The 24,786-nt window shown below is 33.9% G+C and overlaps 1 protein-coding gene across 1 annotated transcript in view; it reads left to right on the top strand.

The window, feature by feature from the left end:
* The first annotated feature begins 6,663 nt into the window (after positions 1–6,663).
* The window catches only part of LOC131160967 (aspartyl protease family protein At5g10770-like), a 52,687-nt gene continuing 34,564 nt past the window's right edge, over positions 6,664–24,786 (top strand). Inside the window, exons 1-2 of the mRNA XM_058116835.1 lie at positions 6,664–6,773; positions 22,485–22,608. Of these exons, the coding sequence (XP_057972818.1) occupies positions 6,664–6,773; positions 22,485–22,608 (234 nt within the window). The remainder of the gene's footprint in view (positions 6,774–22,484; positions 22,609–24,786) is intronic.

Below are 24,786 nucleotides of genomic sequence, written 5' to 3'. Positions count from 1 at the left end.
TGAAAAGTACTATAATAAATAATACAATATTAACATACTAATCATACGTAATACTAAACATTTGAAAATAAGTAATACTATATATATTAATGTACTAAAAATAGTTAATACAAAATATATTAAGATACTAAATATATTAATATACTAAAAACAGTTAATACTAAATATATTAAGATACTAGAAATAAATAATACTAGATATATTCATATTCTAAGAATGGTTAATACATTAATATACTAAAAATAGTTAATACTAAATATATTAATATACTAAAAATAGTTAATAATAAATACATTAAGATACTAGATATATTAATATACTAAATATGCGACTAAAATACTAACATACTAAATATATAATATCAATTAAGCATTAAGTCACTAAATATGTGATACAATATTACAAAAATATGAAAATACTAAATATGTAATATATATAATATACATATAGCTAAAAATATTAATTTACTATATGTATAATATCAAGAAAACCCTAGGCTATTAAATATGTAATACAATATTTCCAAAATAATAAATATACAATATTATTAAAATGCTAATACCAAAATACTAATATAATAAAATAATATCCAAAAAAATTATACAAAAATAATATTAATCATTTAACATATATACCATAAAAATCTAAACATGAATATAAATACAGCCACAATAAAAACCCTACAATGTGAACATTAACAATAATAACAACAAAAATTCAAACTTTGAATATTAAAACGATAAAAATTCCACAATAATAATAATCATTCAGTAATAAATGCAACAAAAATGTAAACATGAATATCAACATTTGAACTGAATATTATAGCATTAGAGATCCTACAACATGAATGTTAATTAAGATACAACAATAATAACAAAAAAAATATAGCATGGATATTAAACATCAAAACAAATATTACAATAATAAAACCTGACAATAATCACATTATTTACTATATACATATAAATAATAACATCATTTAAACATGCACAATAACAAACCATAATAAATATAAATATGTATATGTTGCGGGATAAAAATGGTGATGGCCTACGATGTTGCTCTTCGACTTCCGATGACCTGAAAAGGATGAAAATAAAGCAGACTTGGAGGACTTGAGGTAGGATCACTCTGATGCCTAAGTAAGGGAACGCTTCGAAGATGTTGAATGTAACAGTAAGATTGGGTTAAGAGTGAGTCACTCATGCTTGTTTGCATTACCCTTCTTTATAGTGGTGAGGTTTGACCCTTGGGGTGATCCATCATTATGACACGGGGGCATGGATCGCTTCGGAGGTTTAAGGCGCCAACGTGAATCTCTCCTTTCATTAATAGGTTAGAGCTAATTACTATTGCCAGAACATTTGACTTGGGTAATGATTGCAGGGTTTTGACTTCCTTTTATAAGATGATATATTTAGGGCATATCAGTTATTCCCCCCTAGTTTCGAATTTTAGGAACTTTTTCTTGAAATTTCAATCTAGTGTTATGTCTTTTTTTTTAGGTCGGCTAGTCCAAGTCGATTGGATTCCCGTTCGGCTCCATTGAGCCGATTTGCGTGTCAGGTTGCATTTTATCGAGCCGATGTTACGAGGGGATTTCGTTGAGTTAGTTTTTCCGAGCCGATGTTTGACTAAGTTGGTTTTGCCGAGCCAATGTCAGGGGGTTCGGCTGAATTAGTTTTGCCGAGCTGATGCTAACATTTTGCCGAGCTGTTGAGCTGTCATTATTAGGCTATCTTTGCCGTACTGCTTTTGTCGAGTTGTTCTTCGTGAAATTTCTTACTGAATTGTTTCTACTGAGCTGCTCCTCGTAGCTTTTCTTGCCAAGATTTTTCTACCGAGCTGCTCATCGTGGCATTTCTTACCGAACTATTTCTGTCGAGCTGCTCTTCGTGGCATTTCTTGCTGAACTGTTTTTGTCGAGCTGCTCTTCAAGGCATTTCTTGCCGAGTTGTTTTTATTGACCTGCTCTTCGTGGCATTTCTTGCCGAGCTGTTCTTGCCAAGTTGCTCATTGTGCATTTCTAGTCGAGCTGTTTATACCGAGTTGCTCGTTGTGGCATTTCTTGCCAAGTTTTTTCTATCGAGCTGCTCGTCGTGACATTTCTTTCCAATTTATTTTTGCCGCACTGCTCTTCGTGGCATTTATTGCTGACATATTTCTTCTGAGCTACTTTTCTTGACATTTCTTACTGAGCTGCTTCTACCGAGCTACTCGTCATGGCATTTCTTGCCGAGTTGTTTCTACCGAGCTGCTCTTCGTGGTCACACGAGTTGTACTTGTCAGTTGGGTATTCTTTGCCTAATGAGTTGTGCTCATTTGTTGGGCGGTTGTGTGGCTTCACGAGCTATGCTCATTAGTTGGGTCTTATTTTCCTAATGAGCTGTGCTCATTTGTTGGGCTTACGAGCAGTGCTTGTTGGTTGGGCCTATTCTTCTTTGCCTAATGAGTTGTGCTCATTTGTTGGGTAGTTGCGTGGCCTCATGAGTTGTGCTCGTTGGTTAGGTCTTCTTTGCCTAATGAGTTGTGCTCATTTGTTGAGCATTCTTCTAGCCTCACGAGCGGTGCTCGTCAGTTGGACCTATTCTTATTTTCCTAATGAGTTGTACTTATTTTTTGGGTAGTTGTGTGGCCTTATGAGCGGTGCTCATCAGTTGAGCCTTCTTTGCCTAATGAGTTGTACCCATTTGTTGGGCATTCTTCTAGCCTCACGAGCAGTGCTTGTCAATTGGGCCTATTCTTCTTTACCTAATGAGTTGTGCTCATTTGTTGGGAAATTGCATGGTTTTACAAGTGGTGCTCGTCAATTGGGCCTATTCTGCTTTGCCTAATAAGCTATGCTTGTTTATTGGGCAACATTCTGGCCTCGCGAGCTGTGCTTGCCAGTTAGGCCGCTTTGATGTGACATTGGTGTTTATTCATTATGTTCGCCGCCACTACAAAATTTAAGAGTCACTTTTTTTTAATTGTGTCATACCTGTGGAGAATCAAGATTAATTGGAATTAGCACCACGTCAGCATTTGCACAAGGATTTGATCTTTTTTCCTCGAGACGCACACACAAATTGATGAGTTCCTGCCTTCTTGCAATGCTAACTTTTTTGGGGATTCACATGGGCTTCTCTATAAAGGATGTGAGCTTGTTCATTTGTTCCTTGCCTCAACCAAGGGGCCCCTTCCCTCTACTAGGTACGCTCTCCTTCTTCCATTGTCTTTGTTTCTTTATTCTACTTGTGTTTGGCATGGTATGTTTTTTTTTGCTTTGTTCTTCATGTTCTTCAATGTTCTTGTGAAAATTTTGCCCTATTGATCCAATTTGTATGGTAGTGCAAGTTGTTTATCATGTTTGTCTTGAGCTTAATTTTCTCATGGAGTCCTCATTGCCTAAAGCCAAGCCTCCAATTACTGTGAGGAGTGCATAGTGTAATCTTTCTCCCTCAGATATGCAAAATGTTTTGCCATTTTTTTGCTATCCCTTCTGACATTAACATTAGATTACCTACTAGCTCCGAGTCTGCTCTTGACCTTAGTCTTAATGAAATCTGTTTATATACTAGCTTTCTCGACTTAGGACTTAGGCTACATTTTAGTCCCTCTTTTTCTAATGTGTTATGTTTTTATAACATAGCACCATCACAATGTGTTCCCAACTCTTGCCTGTCATTGGTGTCTTTCGTTGTCCTCCTCCTTTAGCGAGGTCATCAACCCATGGTACCTCTATAGAGAAGGAGTTGTACTACTTCAACTATGTTTTCAACTATAAGCTCTTTACCCCTGGTAGCTCTTCCATTCATAATTGGAAGTCTTGATACTTTTTTACATCTAGGGAGTTAAACTATCAATGACCTCGAACTTGGTCTACTCCTCTCGATGGTGATGTTCTTTCCTTCCTCCTTTACTTATTGCGTATGCATGAGCTATGTGTAAGTGCATGTTGCTTACCTCTTCCTTTTTTTTCTTTTAGCTCGGCTGCGTCACATATCTCCCACACTATCTCCCTCTGAGTAGGCTATCCTTAAAGACCTACGAGCCATTGGTTGACAGCAGATTGTCCCTCACAAGGAGTTGCTCAAGGTGCGCGTCCTTGTGCAGTGTGGGCTTAGCCACGTTTCCCCAAGTCTCGTCCTTACCTTGATTTCATAGTGTGTATACTTATATTTCTCAGTAGTGATCTGTACCCTTATCCCTCTTTTCTTTTTGTAGATATGGACCTCAACAAGTATGAGGCCCTAATGGCCAATGCCAAGAAGTAGAGATCGAGTAGAAGCAAGAAGAATAAGAATAAGGAATTTCAAGGGGATTCTTCCCAGAGGGAGGAAACTCTTGTAGTAGAGAACGAGCCCCCTTATGCGAAAAATCCACCTAATTTAGCTATTTTAAGCAGGGCCATCTTTCACGAGCCAACCCTTTCTAGTCTTGCGTTGCGTCGGGCAGTGCATGTGGAAGACCTTGTGGCGGCCTAGTGTTCCCTTCCAGATCACTTGTTTGCGACCATATGACATACTACGTACCAGATACCTTTAGGGCCTGCTATCATTTTTTTTTTGCTGCTTTTAATTCTTGCCAACCTTGTGTGGTTTACAGATGGCAACTATGGTTCTGGCCTAGGATGAGAAGGTAACTGAGATGTAGCGGCAAACCTTGGAGGCCAAGGATAAGAAAGTTGCTGTTTAGAATGAACTTCACGAAGCTTGGGCTGCAGCAGAACACCAAGAGAGGGCCTTCTAAGAGGAAATAGAGAAGATCTGCGGCGAGGAGATTCCCCTTGTTGTTGATGATGCTGCTAGGGCCGGGTGTCATAGTACAAAGATTCCGAAAAGTTCATCTTTGACATTGCCAAGACCTCTTGCGAAGGCTTTAGGAGGTGCAGAGAGCAGGTCAAGATGATGCACCCTGGTCTTTCCCTTACTGGCGTGTGTTTGCATGGCTATGGCAAAGAGAGCCTAGTATCAGAGGAGGAGATGGATGAAGAGGACGAGCCTAGGGAAGAAGATTTTGCAGAAGGAAGCAAAGCAAATGATTGAATAAACCAGCTTGTGGTTTTATTAATATTGTTATTGTACTTTTGAAATTCTTGTCGTACAACTTTCTGAGTAATGGAATTGCAATTCTATTGTACAACTTTTGAGCAATGAAATTTCAAGAGTAGTACTTTTTCAACATATATGAGTGCCATGTGTTTTTTATCTCCCTTCCCCCTAAGTCCTCTAAGGTGTTTGTCCCTAGCTTGATTTCTGACGCCACTTGGTATGGTCCCTCCCAATTCGGATTCAGCTTGTTCGCTCTAGGCTCTGCTAGGTTGGTTCGACCCTCTTTCATCATTTTCTCGATTTGATCTATCTTTTTTATCCTCTCCTTTAATTCATTCGATATTTTCTCGTTGACTCTTACATTGTTCGTGTCTTCCACCTTCTTAGTGAGGTTAGTTTTTCTCTCACTCTCCTTCGAGTCCTCTGCTTTCTTAGGTGATTTGGGGCTAACATGTTGTTGGCGGGGGACATGTTCTTCTCGACCCTTTTGCTGCAAGAGTAGGTTGAACATATCCTCCATATTCTTCTGGGAGGCTTCCATTCTCCTTTGGAAGGTGAGAAATTCCTCCTTGGTGACCCCCGAACGATCTCCGGGCGTGGAGTGAACGAACTGGGGTGATTCTTTACCAGTGGCGGGGCCAGAGCTTGAGTCGTGGGTTGTTGTCATTATTTGAGAATTGGAGGTCGGAAGCAAGATGAGCACTTCTCAGAACCGGTTCCTATAGATGGCACCAACTGTTGTAGTATAAAAATGGTGATAACCTACGACGTTGCTCTCCGAATTTCGATGACCTGAAAAGGATGAAAAAAAAAACAGGCTTGGAGGACTCAGGGTGTACTCCGAGGGATCACTCTGATGCCTAAGTAAGGGAACGCTTCGAAGAGGTTGGATGCAATAGTAAGATTGAGTTAAAAGTGAGTCACCAATGCTTGTTTGCGTTACTTTTCTTTATAGTAGCGAGGTTTGACCCTTGGGGTGATCTATCATTATGACGCGGGCGTGGATCGTTCCGGAGGTTTAAGGCGCCAATGTGGATCTCTTCCTTCATTATTAGGTTAGAGTTACTTGCTCCTGCCAGAACATTTGAATTGGGTAATGATTGCTGGATTTTGACTTCCTTTTATAAGCTAATATATTTAGGGCATATAAGTATATATGATAATGAGCAATATGAAACAATATACCTTAATATTACATGATGATAAAAGCATATAATAATAATAATAATAATAATAATAATAATAATAATGACATATATATATATATATATATATGTAAAATAATTAAAAAAAAAAACAAGCCAAAAAAGAAAAGAAACACATGCGTGAGTGTGCATGTGACATGCAAATCCAGGGAATTCACCAAAGTTTATCGGAGCTGGGTCGTTGGAGGGGAAGCAAATGGTCAAAGAGGGGTCACTAAAGAGACTGGGAGATGGAGTGATGATGGAAGAACTGGAGGTTCAGATCTGCAGGAAGGTGGTCGACATTATCTGTGTTTATGAACATCGACGACATGGGTTCCGGCGATGGTGGTGACAGTGGGGTAGCTGGAGCACACGACATGGTTGCTTAGAACGGCTAAAAGAGGAGGCTAGAGTTGCTAGTGACGGAGGCACAAATAGAAATGACGACTAGCGGGGTTGGCGACGACTATGGTGACGTCAGCGACGACGTCTTGTTGGTTCGTCGGGTGAGTGGAGTTGGTGATGACGGAGCTGCAAACGGAGAGTGGCTGTAAAGACCCAGAAATTTAAAAGGATTAAAATAATTTGGAAAAAAAAAAGAAATAAATAAATAAAAGGAATGGCGTTGGAAAAATAATAATAATAATAATAATTAAAGAAATTAAATTAAATTAAATTAAGATAAATTAAATAATTAAAAATTAGTTATTAAATTAAATATTTTTACATTGGATTTAAAAAAAAAACTAATTAGAATGATATATATAAGTAAGTTATTATAATATATAATATATATATATATATATATATATATATAAAGTATCTGACAGAAAGAAGATAAGAAGAAGAAAGAAGAAGGAGAAGAAGATCTGGCACCCCCCCTGCAAATCTCCTGTGGCCAGCCACTCCGTCTCTGTCTCTTCTTCTCTCTCAATTTCTCGGCGAATTTGCGATGGATCGGGAAACGGAAGATGCCGTTGGAATCCTGGTTCCGCTGCCGACATTTCTATTAGAGCAGATTTTTCATGGGAACGACTTAGGCACTGCTCCTGGGGAAAAGTAATTTTTTCCCATTTTCTCAATTTCACCGTTAATATGTGGTTAAATCGACGAACAGACACCACCACGGGGTCCTAGTTGTCATCATCGTCATTTTGACATAGGTAATTTTTCAATTAGGATTTTTTAGGCCCTACTCCAAAGCGAGAGTGAGATTTGAGAATTTGACTAGAGTTAAGGGTATTATTATTTATTTAGGAATTATGGCCCTAGAAAATATTTAAATAATATTTTATTTAGGAATAATTTATTAGAATTAGAAATTTAATTTCAGGGTCCGGGTGAGAGCCATAGGTATTTTTCGGAGTCCCTGTTGGCGTAGTTCAAGAAACTAAGTAAGGAAAAATATATATTAAATCAGAATTTTTATGAATTTAATGAAAAAATAAATTGTGTTATATGTACGTGCATATGTTTCGGTATGGGTAAAAAAATGTTTAAATTATATTTTTTTCGAGTTTAGAGTTGTTTATTAGATATGTATATACGAAAATGAACTGATGAAAGTGAGAAATATTTTCAGGATAATTTAGTAAGAAATGAAAGGTATTTTCAGTATATAAATATTAAATATTGGTTAGCTTATTTTACAGAAAGTGTATGAATTTTATTACTATATTGTGTAGCATGAAATTCTGTGCAAATATATGTTAAATGTATGAGATGCAGGCTAAGTAAGTAAAGGAATGAAAATAAAATATGATATGGATAATGTTGTCTGTGTATGTTAAATGCAACCATGTAAATGTAAGACAGCTGAAAGACAGCCATGTTAGCAGATCTAGCACACTTCCATATAGACTAACTGATGATAGCTAAAAGGAGTTATGTTAGTAGATCTAGCACGTTTCTACGTAAACTAACTGATGATAGCTAAAGACCAGCTATAGTACGAAGTAATGAAATGAAATGTTATGCAATGAAATGACGATGAAATGACAATGAAATGAAATGACAAAGGTAAATGATGTAAATGAGAAAATGTCACTTAAAGTGAAACGAAATGCAATGTTAAGTTATGAACAGGAATGAATGTGCATGAATGTTTAATGACAGAAAAGAATGATGTATTATGATAATAGAAGTATGTATGTACGTAGAACATGTTATGATTGGGCGAGCCGTACCTTTCGCCTGAGGGCTTGCTGAGTAAGGCGAGTGCACTGGTAGCTACAGATGTGGCAGTAGCCGCATAACGTATTAGGGCAGAGGGAACCTACTTGTATAGGCGGGTAGATTTCTCTATCCTTAGGGCCTTTGCCTGTAAACTATTGTTGAATGCGTGAGTATGAGATCAGTTTAACACTTGAGGGCTTACTGAGTAAGGTAAGTGCCCTGGTATGCTTAAATCGTGACCTTCTGGTTGCTAAATGTATCAGAGCAGAGGAGTGCTACTTGTATGGGCTGGTAATCACCCCTATTCTTGGGTAATCTCGTAGGTTAAACATTTGCATATGTTTGATTAGGATCAGGGAATGATTTCGAAAATTATGTTAAGGATTTTCAAATGTTAAATCTTATGTTATAAATAAACTCATGTTGGCCACACACTGTTTTAATATATGGTTTCTTCCCTTACTGAGATGTGTCTTACCCGAATATGAATTTATCTTTTTTTTTTTTTTTTTTTTCAGGATTTCCTCGAGATCGAGCTTTGAGAGCTCGAGGTTTTTATAGCATTACTAGGAAATAGAAAAAGAAAATGGTATATTTCTATGTTAATTTTGGGGAATGTAAATATTTAAGTTTTATGCCTTTATGTTTTAAGGCTATTGAGTAAGGAATGATTGTGAAATTACTGAATTATTTTGGGAGTTAGAATTAGTAAACTCTGGTATGATGTTATATGGAGATTATGATTATGTTTTCCACTACGTATGTTATGGAATATGATTTATGAGGATATGATTAGGTATAACACACTGGACCCGGGTTTAAGGGTTCGGGGCATTTCATTTGGTATCAGAGACAGGTCCAGCCGAAAATGTGATTAATTTCACATCGCCTGGATATAGAAATGTTAGAGTATTAGGTTAGAGATGATTTATACCAGAATATAGGAAACAGTTAGAGTAAGGATGCTAAATGGATGAGTTAGGTTAGGTGTTGAGAAGTAGGTATGGTGTAGGGAAGTATAGGATTTTGTCTTATAACTTGGAAGCAGAAATCCCTTGGCGGATTTCTGTGATTTTCTGATTCATTTGAAAGTTTCTGAAAATCATGGTAAATCCATCGATCGTGATGTTTTTTAGCCGTGAGACTGGTCCTTATATGAAGAACTTGGATGTGTATTGGATTTAAAGTATATAATTGTATCGTTGAGATTATGGTGTGGGATATGGTAAATCGTGGAATTATGGGAATGAAAGATCGGGTAACAAATTTCGAGAACGAAATTTTTTAAGGAGGGGAGAATGTAAAAACCCAGAAATTTAAAAGGATTAAAATAATTTGAAAAAAATAAATAAATAAAATAACAAATACATAAATAAAAGGAATGGCGTGGGAATAATAATAATAATAATAATAATAATAATAATAATAATAATTAAAGAAATTAAATTAAATCAAGATAAATTAAATAATTAGTTATTAAATTAAATATTTTTACATTGGATTTAAAAAAAAAAACTAATTAGAATGATATATATAAGTAATTTATTATTATTATATATATATATATATATATATATATATATATAAAGTATCTGACAGAAAGAAGATAAGAAGAAGAAAGAAGAAGGAGAAGAAGATTTGCCCCCCCCCCCCCTCTGCAAAACTCATGCGGCTAGCCACTTCGTCTCCGTCTCTTCTTCTCTCTCAATTTTTCGGTGAATTTGCGATAGATCGGGAAACGGAAGGTGCCGTTGGAATCCTGGTTCCGCTGCCGACATTTCTACTAGAGCAGATTTTTCATGGGAACGGCTTAGGCACTGCTCTTGGGGAAAGGTAATTTTTTCCTATTTTCTCAATTTCGTCGTTAATATGTGGTTAAATCCACGAACGGACACCACCACGGGGTCTTAGTCCTCGTCATCGTCATTTTGACGTAGGTAATTTTTCAATTGAGATTTTTTAGGCCCTACTCCAAAGCGAGAGTCTAAGAATTTGGCTAGAGTTAAGGGTATTATTATTTATTTAGGAATTATGGCCCTAGAAAATATTTAAATAATATTTTATTTTGGAATAATTTATTGGAACTAGGAATTTAATTTCAGAGTCCGAGTGAGCCCCGCAGGTATTTTTCAGAGTCCCTGTTGGCGTAGTTCAAGAAACTAGGTAAGAGGAAAAATATATATTAAATCAGAATTTTTATGAATTTAATGAAAAAATAAATTGTGTTATATGTACATGTATATGTTTCGGTATGGGTAAAATGTCAACTGTTTAAATTATATTTTTTTCGAGTTTAGGGCTGTTTATTAGATATGTATATGCAAAAATGAACTGATGAAAGTGAGAAATATTTTCAGGATAATTTAGTAAGAAATGAAAGGTATTTTCAGTATATAAATATTAAATATTGGTTAGCTTATTTTACAGACAGTGTATGAATTTTATTACTAAATTGTGTGGCATGAGATTCTGTGCAAATATATGTTAAATGTATGAGATGTAGGCTAAGTAAGTAAAGCAATGAAAATAAAATATGACATGGACAATGTTGCCTGTGTATGTTAAATGCAACCATGTAAATGTAAGACAGATGAAAGACAGCCATGTTAGCAGATCTAACACACTTTCGTGTAGACTAACTGATGACAACTAAAAGGAGTTGTATTAGCAGATCTAACACGTTTCTACGTAGACTAACTGATGATGGCTAAAGACCAGCTATAGTACGAAGTAATGAAATGAAATGTTATGCAATGAAATGACGATGAAATGACAATGAAATGAAATGACAAAGGTAAATGATGTAAATGAGAAAGAGTCACTTAAAGTGAAACGAAATGCAACGTTAAGTTATGAACAAGAATGAATGTGCATGAATGTTTAATGACAAAAAAGAATGATGTATTATGATATTAGAAGTATGTATTTACGTAGAACATGTTACGATTAGGCGAGGCGTATTTTTCGCCTGAGGGCTTGCTGAGTAAGGCGAGTGCACTGGTAGCTACAGATGTGGTAGTAGCCGCATAACGTATTAGGGCAGAGGGAACCTACTTGTATAGGCGGGTAGATTTCTCTATCCTTAGGGCCTTTGCCGGTAAACTATTGTTGAATGCGTGAGTATGAGATCAGTTTAACACTTGAGGGCTTACTGAGTAAGGTAAGTGCCCTGGTATGCTTAAATCGTGACCTTCTGGTTTCTAAATGTATCAGAGCAGAGGGGTGCTACTTGTATGGGCTGATAATCACCCCTATTCTTGAGTAATCTCATAGGTTAAACATTTGCATGTGTTTGATTAGGTTCAGGGAATGATTTCGGAAATTATGTTAAGGATTTTCAAATGTTAAATCTTATGTTATAAATAAACTCATATTGGCTACACACTGTTTTAGTATATGGTTTCTTCCCTTACTAAGATGTGTCTCACCCGAATATGAATTTATCTTTTTTTTAGGATTTCCTCGAGATCGAGCTTTGAGAGCTTGATATTTTTATAGCATTACTGGGAAATAGAAAAAGAAAATGGTATATTTCTATGTTAATTTTGGGGAATGTAAATATTTAAGTTTTATGCCTTTATATTTTAAGGCTATTGAGTAAGGAATGATTGTGAAATTACTGAATTGTTTTGGGAGTTATGTAGATTTATGGAAATACAGGTGATAAATGATTTAATATGGATTATAGTTAGAATTAGTAAACTCTGGTATGATGTTATATGAAGATTATGATTATGTTTTCTGCTGCGTATGTTATGGAATATGATTTATGAGGATATGATCAGGTATAATGCACCGGACCCGGGTTTAAGGGTTCGGGGCGTTACAGTGGCTGTGGAGAACTGTCGTGGGGGGTAGAAGAAAGGAGGAAAGACAAGCACGAGGTGATGAGCTGTTATGTGTCGAGAAGAGGGTGATGGTAGTGTCGTAGTTGTGAAGGGGTGGTGGTGCGATACGGTTGCTGGTTTGTGTGGAGCGAGGAGGTGAGGGTAACGAGTTAGTTGTGTGCGTGGGAGAATGAAAGGATGGACGAAGAGAGATGGAGAGGGGGCGTGGGGTTTGCCAGCGTCAAGTCTTCCAGCGGCGTGGAGGTGTGGGTGAATGAGAGAGATGAGATGGGAGAGGTGTGTTGTTGAGGGAGAGAATAGAGAGGCTTAGGGTTTTTTTTTTTGTTTTTGGGTATGGCCATCCCCCCTGTGGCCGTGCTTCCTCCCATGCATGCACAACAGCTTTATAGTTGCTTTGTGCTTCTGAATTCTGCCCTAGAAAAACCCTACAACATGGAGTATCGCCTCCCCTTTTTCTTTTTTGATTTGCATAGGCTACATGGCCCATGCAAGCCCATCATTAGTTTGCCCAATAAGAGAAGCCCGGTAAAAGAATTAAACTTAAATTCCTGAAAACAAAGAGGACTCGAACTCAAAATAAAAATGACTCAATTAAAATAAAAAGAATTCAATTTTAAAATTAAAACGACTCAATTCAACAATTTGAAAGACTCAATTTAAAAATTAAGGGGCTTAAATTGAAAGACTCAAGTTAAAAATTAAAAGACTTGATCTAAAAACAACCAGGACTTATTTTGAAAATACTGAGACTCAACTTAAAAATATTATAACTCAATTAAAAGATCGGGACTCCTTTTTGAAAATAATCGGGACTTGATTTTGAAAACTGGAGACTCAATTTTGAAAATTCGAGACTCAATTTTGAAAAGATCAGAACTCGTTATTGAAATAAATGGACTCATTTTTGAAAATAAAACAGGACTCAGTTTTGGTCCTCCCATTCGGGAATAAAGTCAACTTTAATTACACTGGGTCTTCCCAAAACGGCCTGATTAAAATTATGGTGTCTACACTATAATCACTTGTTCAAAGAACAGTTGCCATCAAGTTGTGTGTGCCTCTAAAAACTTTAAAATGGGTTTCTTGTTAGAAAACAAACTTTTGTATTTTATTTTTCTTGAAGAAGAAAATGAAATGAAAGTAAAGATGAGGATTGAGAAGATGCACTAGATGTTAAAGCAACAACATTTAAAAAAGCGCGCTCACTTGAATCATTTAGGCGACCAATATGTTATTATTATATCTCTTGTTATATTTTAAAGGGAGGAAAGCAAAAACATTTTTACTGTGTTTATTTTATCTTAACTTTGTTGATTGACAATGACACCTCCCCATAGCCAAATTTCTATGAGGAGATAATCATCCAGACATGTCTAAGGATAAAGAGAAAGATATTATTACATAGGATCGAACCTTCCCAATTGTCACGACCCTTCACTGTCCAAATTAAGATATTAGAAGACACATTTTTGAAAAGAACATTTTGAAATCTATATTTGAACAAAGTGGAGGAAGGCATTAGAGGACAAGTTTTTTGAGAAGAACATTTATGAAATTAAAATTCGAATAGAATGAACATTCTTTTTAAATTGATTTTTAAGGATGGGATGCAGAATTTTAAAGGAAACCGTCTATCCCTCGTCGGTAGAGACCATCTTTTGGAAGCATTATCTATTAATGGAAAAAAGAAAATTAAATATAAAAGACATAAAGGGCAATAATTTCAAGACCTTTCAAACTTGGTTTTGGTATTTTCATTTTTTAATCTTTTGCTATTTTTCTTATATTTATTAATTTTATAATTTTTCACATTTTATGAAAATTTGATTTTATTTATTTTCATGAATTTTCTCACATCCTATTAGACTCTTGGAATTTTTTTCTTTTTGCATTTTTTATGTTTTTTTTTGGTCAAACATATTTGCTTAAGCTTTAATAGACTATTTTTTTTGATAATGTCTTGAAAAAGGGGAATGATATGTATATATGTGTGCATGTCTAAGTGATGTTAATTATCAGTCTAATTAGTATGAGCAAGTTGTCATTTTTTCTTTTTCGTGACTAATTAAAATGCGAAATAGATATATTCCACAATATAAAAGCTTTGGAATCTTATAGAAAAATAGTAATATTTTTAATAAGCTTTCTAGTTATAGATAATAAGCAACTATTTCTCTTTTCAATACTTTCACATATAAACAACCACATCTTTATTCGTAATTTGTTTTATGTAGTTAATACATCAGGTAGTTATGCAAATAAAAAGAAAAAAAGCGAGCGATGGAATAAAATAGGAAAAGGAAGTATCGAAAAAGGGGGAGAAAAAAAAAATGTGATTAATACTCTAAAGTCAAGTTATTTCATCCTTGAATCTTATTATCAATTTGTAGCACCATAATAGAGAAAGTACAATGCCTTGTATTGGGACACCCTAGAGCATGAGAGGAGGTCTTAAGTTTTTGCAAAATGCCTAGGGGGACAACTACCCCTTATTGCATAGACTTGGCATAATAAATGGAGACATTAACCCAAAACAAATTTTAAAAAATGAAAAGAAAAAGTTAGAATAGAAAAGTTTTGCAAGATTGATCTCTTGCAATATGTATACATAAATTAGCTACAAGCATATAGCTATGAATATCACATTCTTTTTCATGATTGTAACTAAATATATTTTTAGTACAAGCATATGTGCTCTGAAAACAAAAAAATGATATCATCATATATTTTTATGTCCTATAGTTATGGAAAATTTGGATCAAATATCGACATCATTATCTTTATCCTTTTTTATCAATAATTTCGTTATAAAGCATAAAATAATAAGTTTCTTCATAATTTTTTTTTTAATTTATGAATGAGGTAATTATCTTAAGGAAAAGCATTATGTATGAATGTATATAATGCTCAAAAGTTGTTGCAATCCTATTTGTACTATTTTTTTGCATGCACACCCTTGAAGAATGATGATAGTCGCCCAATTAGGGAAATCACCTGAACAGTCACAATAGAAAATTGCATGGACAAGGAGAGTTACTTGTAACTTGGGCGACCCAAGGATATTAAGTAGTCACTTAGGCGACAAGGGTTACGTAGCTATCGGCAATATTGATTGCGAGAATATCATAAGTGGCCAAACAGGTGATGGAGATTTTGAGTCATCAGGCTACAAACATTACCTAGTCATCTTGATTGCCTAGTCCTCAAGGGAGAAGGTAGATAAGCATTGGGCAAGTATAATTGGATGTTTAATTACTACTTTAAAATAGTCTTGATTTATGATAGGACTATATGTTTAAAAATGGATAGAATTTATGAATAGAATTTATGACTTGAATTTATGATTTGTAACCATAGAATTAATATAAATTTGACCCTAAATGAGTATAAAATGGGCATAAACTATCTAGATCTCCTACTCAACTCAACAAAATATCATGCAATAGTTTAATGTTAAACAAACTTTAGTGTCTTTTATCTCTCTTATCTATCTCTCTTATTTTCTTCTCCCCTCTTTATCTCTCCTTGTATCTTCTATCATAAGTCTTTTCAATCCCTTTTTTCTCCCTCCTTATATGATTTCTATTATTCTTACTATTACTATCCTTGCATCTCTTATGTTATTTAACATAACAAGTCCAATGCATCTCATCTCAATCTTATCATCACCATCCCTTAAGGGTTCTTGATTTTTCATCAAACATTTTTTTGGAATGCTCAATGGAATAAAATAGGAAAAGGAAGTATCGAAAAAGGAAAAAAAAAAAAAAAAAACATGTGATTAATACTCTAAAGTCAAGGTATTTCATCTTTGAATCTTATTGTCAATTTATAGCACCATAAAAGAGAAAGTACAATGCCTTGTATTGGGACACCCTAATGTTTTAGAGCATGAGAGGAGGTCTTAAGTTTTTGCAAAATGCCTAGGGGGACAACTACCCCTTATTGCATAGACTAGGCATAATAAATGGAGACATTAATCCAAAACAAATTTTAAAAAATGAAAAGAAAAAGTTAGAATAGAAAAGTTTGGCAAGATTGATCTCTTGCAATATGTATACATAACTTAGCTACAAGCATATAGTTATGAATATATATATATCACATTATTTCTCTTGATTGTAACTAAATATATTTTTAGTACAAGCATATGAGCTCTGAAAAAAAAAAAAAAATGATATCATCATATATTTATATGTTCTATAGTAATTTGGATCAAATATCCACATCATTATCTTTATTTTTTTATCAATAATTTCATTATAAATCATAAAATAATAAGTTTCTTCATATATATATATATATATATATATATATATATATATTTTAAATTTATGAATGAGGTAATTATCTGAAGGAAAAGCATTATGTATGAATGTATATAATGCTCAAAAGTTGTTGCAATCCAATTTGTACTATTTTTTTTGCATGCACTCCCCTGAAGAATGATGATAGTGGCCCAATTAGGGAAATCACCTGAAAAGTCACAATAGAAAATTGCATGGACAAGGTGAGTTACTTGTAACTTGGGCGACCCAAGGATATTAAGTAGTCACTTAGGCGACAAGGGTTACGTAGCTATCGGCAATATTGATTGCTTAGTCACTAAATGAAGCGAAAATATCATAAGTGGCCACATAGGTGATGGAGATTGTGAGTCATCAGGCCACAAACATTACCTAGTCATCTTGATTGCCTAGTCATCAAGGGAGAAGGTAGATAAGCATTGGGCAAATATAATAGGATGTTTAATTACTACTTAAAAGTAGTCCTAATTTATGATAAGACTATATGTTTAGAAATGGATAGAATTTATGAATAGGATTTATGACTTGAATTTATTATTTGTAACCTTAGAATTAATATAAATTTGACCCTAAATGAGTATAAAATGGGCATAAACTATCTAGATCTCCTACTCAACTCAACAAAATATCATGCAATAGTCTAATGTTAAACAAGCTTTAGTGTCTTTTATCTCTTTTATCTGTCTCTCTAATTTTCTTCTCCCCTCTTTATCTCTCCTTATATCTTCAATCACAAGTCTTTTCAATCCCTTTTTTCTCCCTCCTTATATGATTTCTATTATTCTTACTATTACTATCCTTGCATCTCTTATGTTATTTAACATAACAAGTCCAATGCATCTCATCTCAATCTTATCATCACCATCCCTTAAAGGGTTCTTGATTTTTCATCAAACATTTTTTTGGAATGCTTGATGGGGATCCATTACGTTACCAGTTACTAAAGGTGCAAGGTCAAACACAATGTTGCCAAAGCCAATTGGACTCATCAACACAGAATTTGTGACAATTTGACAACAATTAGCTGAAGAAAGTTTTCATTCGATTTCTTATATATCTCACAAGGTGACAATCCCGATGAAAATTACTATGGGAGGTTTGAAGAATGAGATAAGATCGTAGATGGAGAACATGAGAAAATACATATTCCAAAGTTCAAGATTCAACACTAGAACACTCATTAAAGCCTTTGCTACCATTTGCCCACAGTTTTGTTCATGGTGAAACCATCACCTATAACTACAATGATGGATTCGACCAACTTTCTCTTTTGCAGATGGACAGTGAGGGGCAAACATCATTTTTCCCATAATCTCCTTTTGAAAAAAAAAAAAAAAAAACCATCGCTTATGATGGTTTTGGCCAAGCATATTAATACAAGGCATGATCGGATCTTTTTATAGACAACATTGGCCAAAAAGATCATACGAATGATCTATTGGCCAATTATATAAAAGAAGATGAAGAGGGCAATCCACCCCTAATAGGAATTATAATGAAAAGAGAGGCCAAACATACTGAAAAAAATGAAGATTTCAATTTGGTTGAATATAAAGAATACAAAATCTCTTTTTTTAGCCGAACCTGAGAATTTTGAAGATTCTTTAATGGTTAACTATATTTAGGAGGAGGAAGACTCAAAATCCACCAAATATGAAGAATTCAAGAATTATTTTCAGCTGAGGACTCGAAGCTTGCCCAAGGAAATCTTGAGAATGAAAATGATATTAAGACTAACTTGGATATTGCTAAATTCATCAGCAAAAATTTTAAGGCAAGGACCATCCCCTTGGTTTCACTTAGAATTTGTAGAGGCCCAGTGAATTATAGCAATTAAATAATAAAATAAAGAAGAGAAAAAAGAAATTTTAAAGGGGGTCACAGTAAGATCTCATCGATGAAGTGGCTTATAGGGATCGTCGACGAGGACACGTGTGTCGTTGCTGAGAAATTACCGAGAGGATTGTTTTTAGGGCCTGAAATTCGTTGACGATGAATAAGTGTTCGTCGACGAGGGCAGGTGTATAAATAGCTCTAATTCGGGTTTCAACGAGAAAATGGCATGCAAATCTCTCTCACTACAAAAAAACTGGTTTTTAGTGACGAAAGTATTAGTGACAATTTCAATTTCGTCACTAAAAGTTTGTATTAGTGACGACTTTTAAGAACCATTACTAATAGTGTAAGCATTAATGATGGTTTTAGCAGCTGTCACTAATACAACACTATTAAAACCGTCACTAATACTTTCGTCACTAAAAACTGCACGATAAACAATTTTCACACGAAAAATTTTCTGAAAAAATATTAGCGACAATTATAGGGTATTACTGACGGATTAAATTCGTCACTAAAAGTCACTTATTAGTGACGATTAATAAACCGTTACTATTAATATTTATGAATATATAAAAAAATTTAGTTAAGAGTATTAGTGACGGATTGGGAGACCCGTCACTAATAATAGGGTATTAGTAATAGTTTTGAAATTGTCACTAATAGTTTTTTAATTTAAAAAATATAAAAAAAATTAGTTAAGGGTATTAGTGACGGATTGGGAGACTTGTCACTAATAATAGGATATTAGTGATGGTTTTGAAACCGTCACTAATAATGTTTTTATTAAAAAAAAAATAGTTAGGATTGAGAGGGTATTAGTGACAATTTTGAAACCGTCACTAATAGTGTTTCTATTTAAAAAATATAAAAAATTTTAGTTAAGGGTATTAGTGACGGATTGGGAGACCCATCACTAATAATAGGGCATTAGTGACGGTTTTGAAACCGTCACTAATAGTGTTTTTATTTAAAATAAATAAATAAAAAATTTATTTAAGGGTATTAGTGACAGATTGGGAGACCCATCACTAATAATAGGGTATTAGTGACGGTCAAAACTGTTACTAATAGTGTTTTATTTAAAAAACATAAAAAAAGTTAGTTAAGATTGGGAGGGTATTAGTGACGGTTTTGAAACCATCACTAATAGTGTTCCTATTTAAAAAATATAAAAAAATTTAGTTAAGGGTATTAGTGACGGATTAGGAGACCCGTAACTAATAATAGGGTATTAGTGATGGTTTTGAAACCGTCACTAATAGTGTTTTTTTTTTAAATTTAGTTAAGGGTATTAATGACAGATTAGGAGACCCGTAACTAATAATAGGGTATTAGTGATGGTTTTGAAACCGTCACTAATAGTGTTTTTAAAAAAAAAAAAAATTTAGTTAATGGTATTAGTGACGGATTAGGAGACTTGTCACTAATAATAGGGTATTAGTGACGGTTTTGAAACCGTCACTAATAGTGTTTTTATTTAAAAAATATAAAAAAAATTAGTTAAGGGTATTAGTGACGGATTTGGAGACCCGGCACTAGTAATGGGCTATTAGTAACAGTTTTGAAACCGTCACCAATAGTGTTTTTATTTAAAAAATATAAAAAAATTTAGTTAAGGGTGTTAGTGATAGATTGTGAGACCTGTCACTAATAATAGGGTATTAGTGAGGTTTTGAAACCATCACTAATATTGTTTTTAGTTAAAAAATATACAAAATTTTAGTTAGGATTGGGAGGGTATTAGTGACGAAATCGTCACTAGTAGTGTTTCTATTTAAAAAATATAAAAAAATTTAGTTGAGGGTATTAATGACGGATTGGGAGACTCGTCACTAATAATAGAGTATTAGAGATGGTTTTGAAACCGTTACTAATAGTGTTAAAAATTTTTTTAAGGGTATTAGTGACGAATTGAGAGACATGTCACTAATAATAGGTTATTAGTGACGGTTTTGAAACCATGACTAATAGTTTTTTTATTTAAAAATTATAAAAAAGTTTTGTTAAGGGTATTAGTGATGAATTGTGAGGGTATTAATGACGGTTTTGAGATCCATCACTAATAATAGGGTATTAGTGATGGTTTTGAAGCCGTCACTAATAGTGATTTTATTTATAAAAAAAAAATTAGTTAAGGGTATTAGCGACAGAGTAGGAGGGTATTAATGACGGTTTTGAAACCGTCACTGATACTCAAAATTTGAAATCCCCTCCTTAACCCGCATAATTTCCCACACTTTCCCCAAATTTCTTCTTTCTCCTCCAGCCTCCTTCTTCCTTCTGTCGTCTCTTCTTTCCCCAAATTTCGTTCTGCTCCTCCCTCCTCCCTCCTCCCTCCTCCATGCATGCAGTGCAATCCTCCCGCCACAGAATCTCAAGCCGCCGTCCACAGTGTCTCCTCTCTACATCCATGGCATTTGTCGACGCGCACGATGGAGGTGTAGGAGAAAGAAAAAATTTGGGGAAAGTGTGGGAAATTATGCTTTTGTTTTTGCCTTTGTTTTTTGTTTGTTTGTTTGTTTTTTTGTTTTAATAAATTTTTTAATATTTTTATCACATCTTGTCCTCTTTTTGTAATTCCTTCATCTTCCATCTTAGTACATTTCTTTCTCTATAAAAATTGCTAATTTTCTGCTCTGCTATGCCATATGCACGATTGATTTTTTTTTTTTTTTAAAAAGCATGGAACGCAAACAACTGCTAAAGCAGTTTTTGTGGAAATTATTGATTGATTTTATTTTGAGTTGGTTTTGTTTTGCTATTCTTAAACATACATCTATATGGCATATTTCTGTATGGAGTTCCAATTTATGCTTGCCTATATGGATGCTTCGTAATGGGGACAAATTAAAAAGCATGGAACGCAGGTTGACATTTTTGGCTTCCGCAAGTAGCTTGATGCATTGGGCCTACAAATTATTCAAGTGACTGCAGATGGTAATTGTTTCTTCAGATCGGTTTTAGTGGATAATCTAAGTTTTCATTGTTTACCCAAAGTACTTAATATATAATATGGTGTACTTTTGATGTGAGCTTCCATCTGTTGTTATATTGTGCATATGCACCCATTCACACACAAAGCAGGTTCTTTACAGAATCTTGTATAGGATATGTACCGAAAAGCTGTGCTTATCATAAGTTGATAATTATTGTTAATTTGCAGGGCCCTAGCAGATCAGTTGGAAGGCAATGAGGAGGAACATGAAAAGTTTCGAAGTATGGTGGTTCAATATATTTTGGTATATAGACTCAGAATATCAATTTTTTTAAAATAAATTTTGCGCCGTTAAATGCCGTTTGTTTTTATTTATGAAACTTGTATGAACATATTGTGACACTAGAAATAGAAATGGTCATCGACTTCAAATTGTCTGTTGACACCCATGCACCTAGTATTTATGAACACGGTCCTACTGGATGAATATTATTGCACTTGTTGAGTCAAAGAATAATAACCTTGGAAGCTTAATTGGCTTGGGATTAGCCCTTTATTGGTTGAATGTGATGTGATCTGTCTAATTTATTGGGAATTTTAATAGAAATACATAAACTACTGGTTTAATTGGCATATATGTGTCCCTCTGCAATTATGCACAAATATGGAGACTACTTAGCGTGGATTAGAAAATGACCAAAATATATGTGTGCCAATTTTATCCTATAATTTGTTGGTCTAATAGGTTTGGTGAGATATTGGCTGAAGAGAATGGTTTTGGTTTGGAATTACAAATGGGTCTATCGTGCTGAAAAGCTATAGCATAAGATATTGTTTAGTAGATAGATGCAGTGCTACTGCCCCAATAAAGCGTAGTTAATTTTGCTGGTTGCTATAATATTTATTAGTTGTTGACTCCTTGATAACTAGGTATCGTTTTTTGGGTCTAGCCAAGCTAAATTTATTTTGGATTTGAGGTGCATGGACCCAAGCTGCTAGGAAGTTTTAGCCAATCCATTCACTACTATCTGCAGAGTTAGATTAACAATTTTGTACACGTCTTAATCTCTTGTTAAGGTTTCTCCTTGGTTAAAACCTTGTTAAAATAATTAGCAAAAAATTTTAATTTGTACAATGATTAGTTCTAAATTCTGCAGGTGTGATTCAGCTGTCTTATCTAGTATCACATTAATGCTATTCGCTTACATTGTGTGGTTAAAATTGGTTTCTTATGCACATACAAGCTACAATATGCGAGCACTTGCCAAGTTAGCTCATGAGGTATGAAATATCTATTCTTGATCATGTGCATATTTTCACAAGTTGTGGGAATCAGTATGTGTTGAACTTATTTGTGGGATCTTTTTTTCACACTTGGATAGTAACAAACATCTTGTTAAATTCCTCTGATTGAATAATAATTATTTGGGTATGTAGTTTTAGTGTTGAGCTGCATATATATATATATAGAGTATTGTGTTTGTTTAATTCTACTACCTGGACATCCTTACAAGATGAAAATACATGCCCAAGAACTTACACTTGGACATACTAATGTACCTCACAAGTACTACAAGATAACACTAAGCATTCTCACTTACAAAACACTTCCATGTTGCCAACACACAGAACACACTTACAATTTTTTTTTTGTAAATACAACACACACAATTTCTATTGTTTGCGCACTCAAAATTTTTTCCTACGCACAACACACACAATTTCGTTGTGCTTATCTAATTTCAGTTTAATAGATGATTTAACTTTTGGACTGCATGCTTGGATTGATATATCTTGTGAACTGCATGTTGATAATAGACATTAGGACTGCATGCTTGATTGGAACGCCACCTGCATGGCTAATGCAGTGATGTGTATTGCTTGCTGGTAGATACTTTCAGGTTGTTGCATGTCTTAATCTAAATGGAATCTCTATAATGCAAAAATATTGTGAATTGCATGCTTTTGTGACTTGCAGGTTTGGGAAATGTTCTATTTATAAACGGCATGTTGTCAAAAATTTGTTGACTTTTTTCCAAAATAATCATAGTCATATACTATATGCTCATATGGTTATAGTGTGCTAAATGTTAAAACATTTTTGAAAGAATGAATGAACTTCAAATGAATCTTGAACTTCATCTCTAAATTTACTTTTGCATATGCTAAGTGAAAATTCTATCAATCATGGACTCATTTGCATTATTTGATTATTATAATTGTTTTAGAGTCCTATGGAAGCCATGTAAACCATAAACATCACATTCTATTTTTTCATAGAACTATATTCTGATATATATTGTTTATGGGATGCATGAACACGTTACATTATTTAATGCTTATTATATGAAACTCTTGTGCACTCGTAAAATTCATTACTGGTTGGATTATTATGAATTATTTATTATAAACACATAGGTTTGGAGCATATCTCTATAGAAAATGTCATATTTATAGGAGAAATGTTGCCAAAATTTTTCAAAAAGCGTGTACTAATTTTTTTAACTTTCTTAATTTGTAGGGTTTGCAACTGTTACAACGTCCACACGATGTCATGCACTACGAATGCAGCTTTTGACTTTTTTTGTTATTTGAACAAATGAAATTTTTATATTTGAATTTGAATTTATATAATGTATTTGTATTTAAATTTGAATTTGTATAATATATTTGTATTTGAATTTGAATTTGTATAATATATTTGTATTTGTATTTAAATTTGAATTTGAACTTTGAATAATTTATGAATTTTTTTAGCAATTATGGTTTAATGTTATGTATAAGAAAATGTAATTACAGATTTTTACAGGAATTAATAATTGAGAATAAAAATTAATTTAACATTATTAGTGATGATTTTAAAACCGTCACTACTAATTGTCCAATTTAAGTATTAGTGAAGGTTTCAAAACCATCACTTATTGTAAGGTAGTGAAACTTTTATTCGTCACTAAAGCCTTAATATTAGTGATGGTTTCAAAACAGTCACTAATAATTGCCTTTTTAAAAAGCTTTAATGAAGGTTTTCCAACCGTCACTAAAGTTATAGTATTAGTGACGGTTCCGGTGAGCAATAGTGACGGTTTTAAAACCGTCACTAATAATAGAGCATTAGTGACGAATTTAAAACCGTCACTAATACTATGGCTTTTAGTGACGGTTTTAAAACCGTTACTAAAGTTATAGTATTAAAACCGTCACTAAAAGCCATAGTATTAGTGCTTTTAGTGATAGTTTTAGTCCGTCACTGATGCTCTATTATTAGTGACGGTTTGAAAATTCGTCACTAATAAGTATTAGTAACGGCAGAAATAGCGACTAATTCAAAACTGTCACTAATACTCACAAAACTGTCACTAATAGTATTAGTGACGATTTTGTGAGTATTAGTATTAGTGACGGTTTTGTAAGTATTAGTGACAGTTTTGAACTGTCACTAATAACCTTATTTTTTGTAGT

This window comes from Malania oleifera, chromosome 7 (genome assembly GCF_029873635.1).
Source record: "Malania oleifera isolate guangnan ecotype guangnan chromosome 7, ASM2987363v1, whole genome shotgun sequence".
Classification (NCBI taxonomy): Eukaryota; Viridiplantae; Streptophyta; class Magnoliopsida; order Santalales; family Ximeniaceae; genus Malania; species Malania oleifera.
This window is presented reverse-complemented; position numbering and strand designations above follow the sequence as displayed.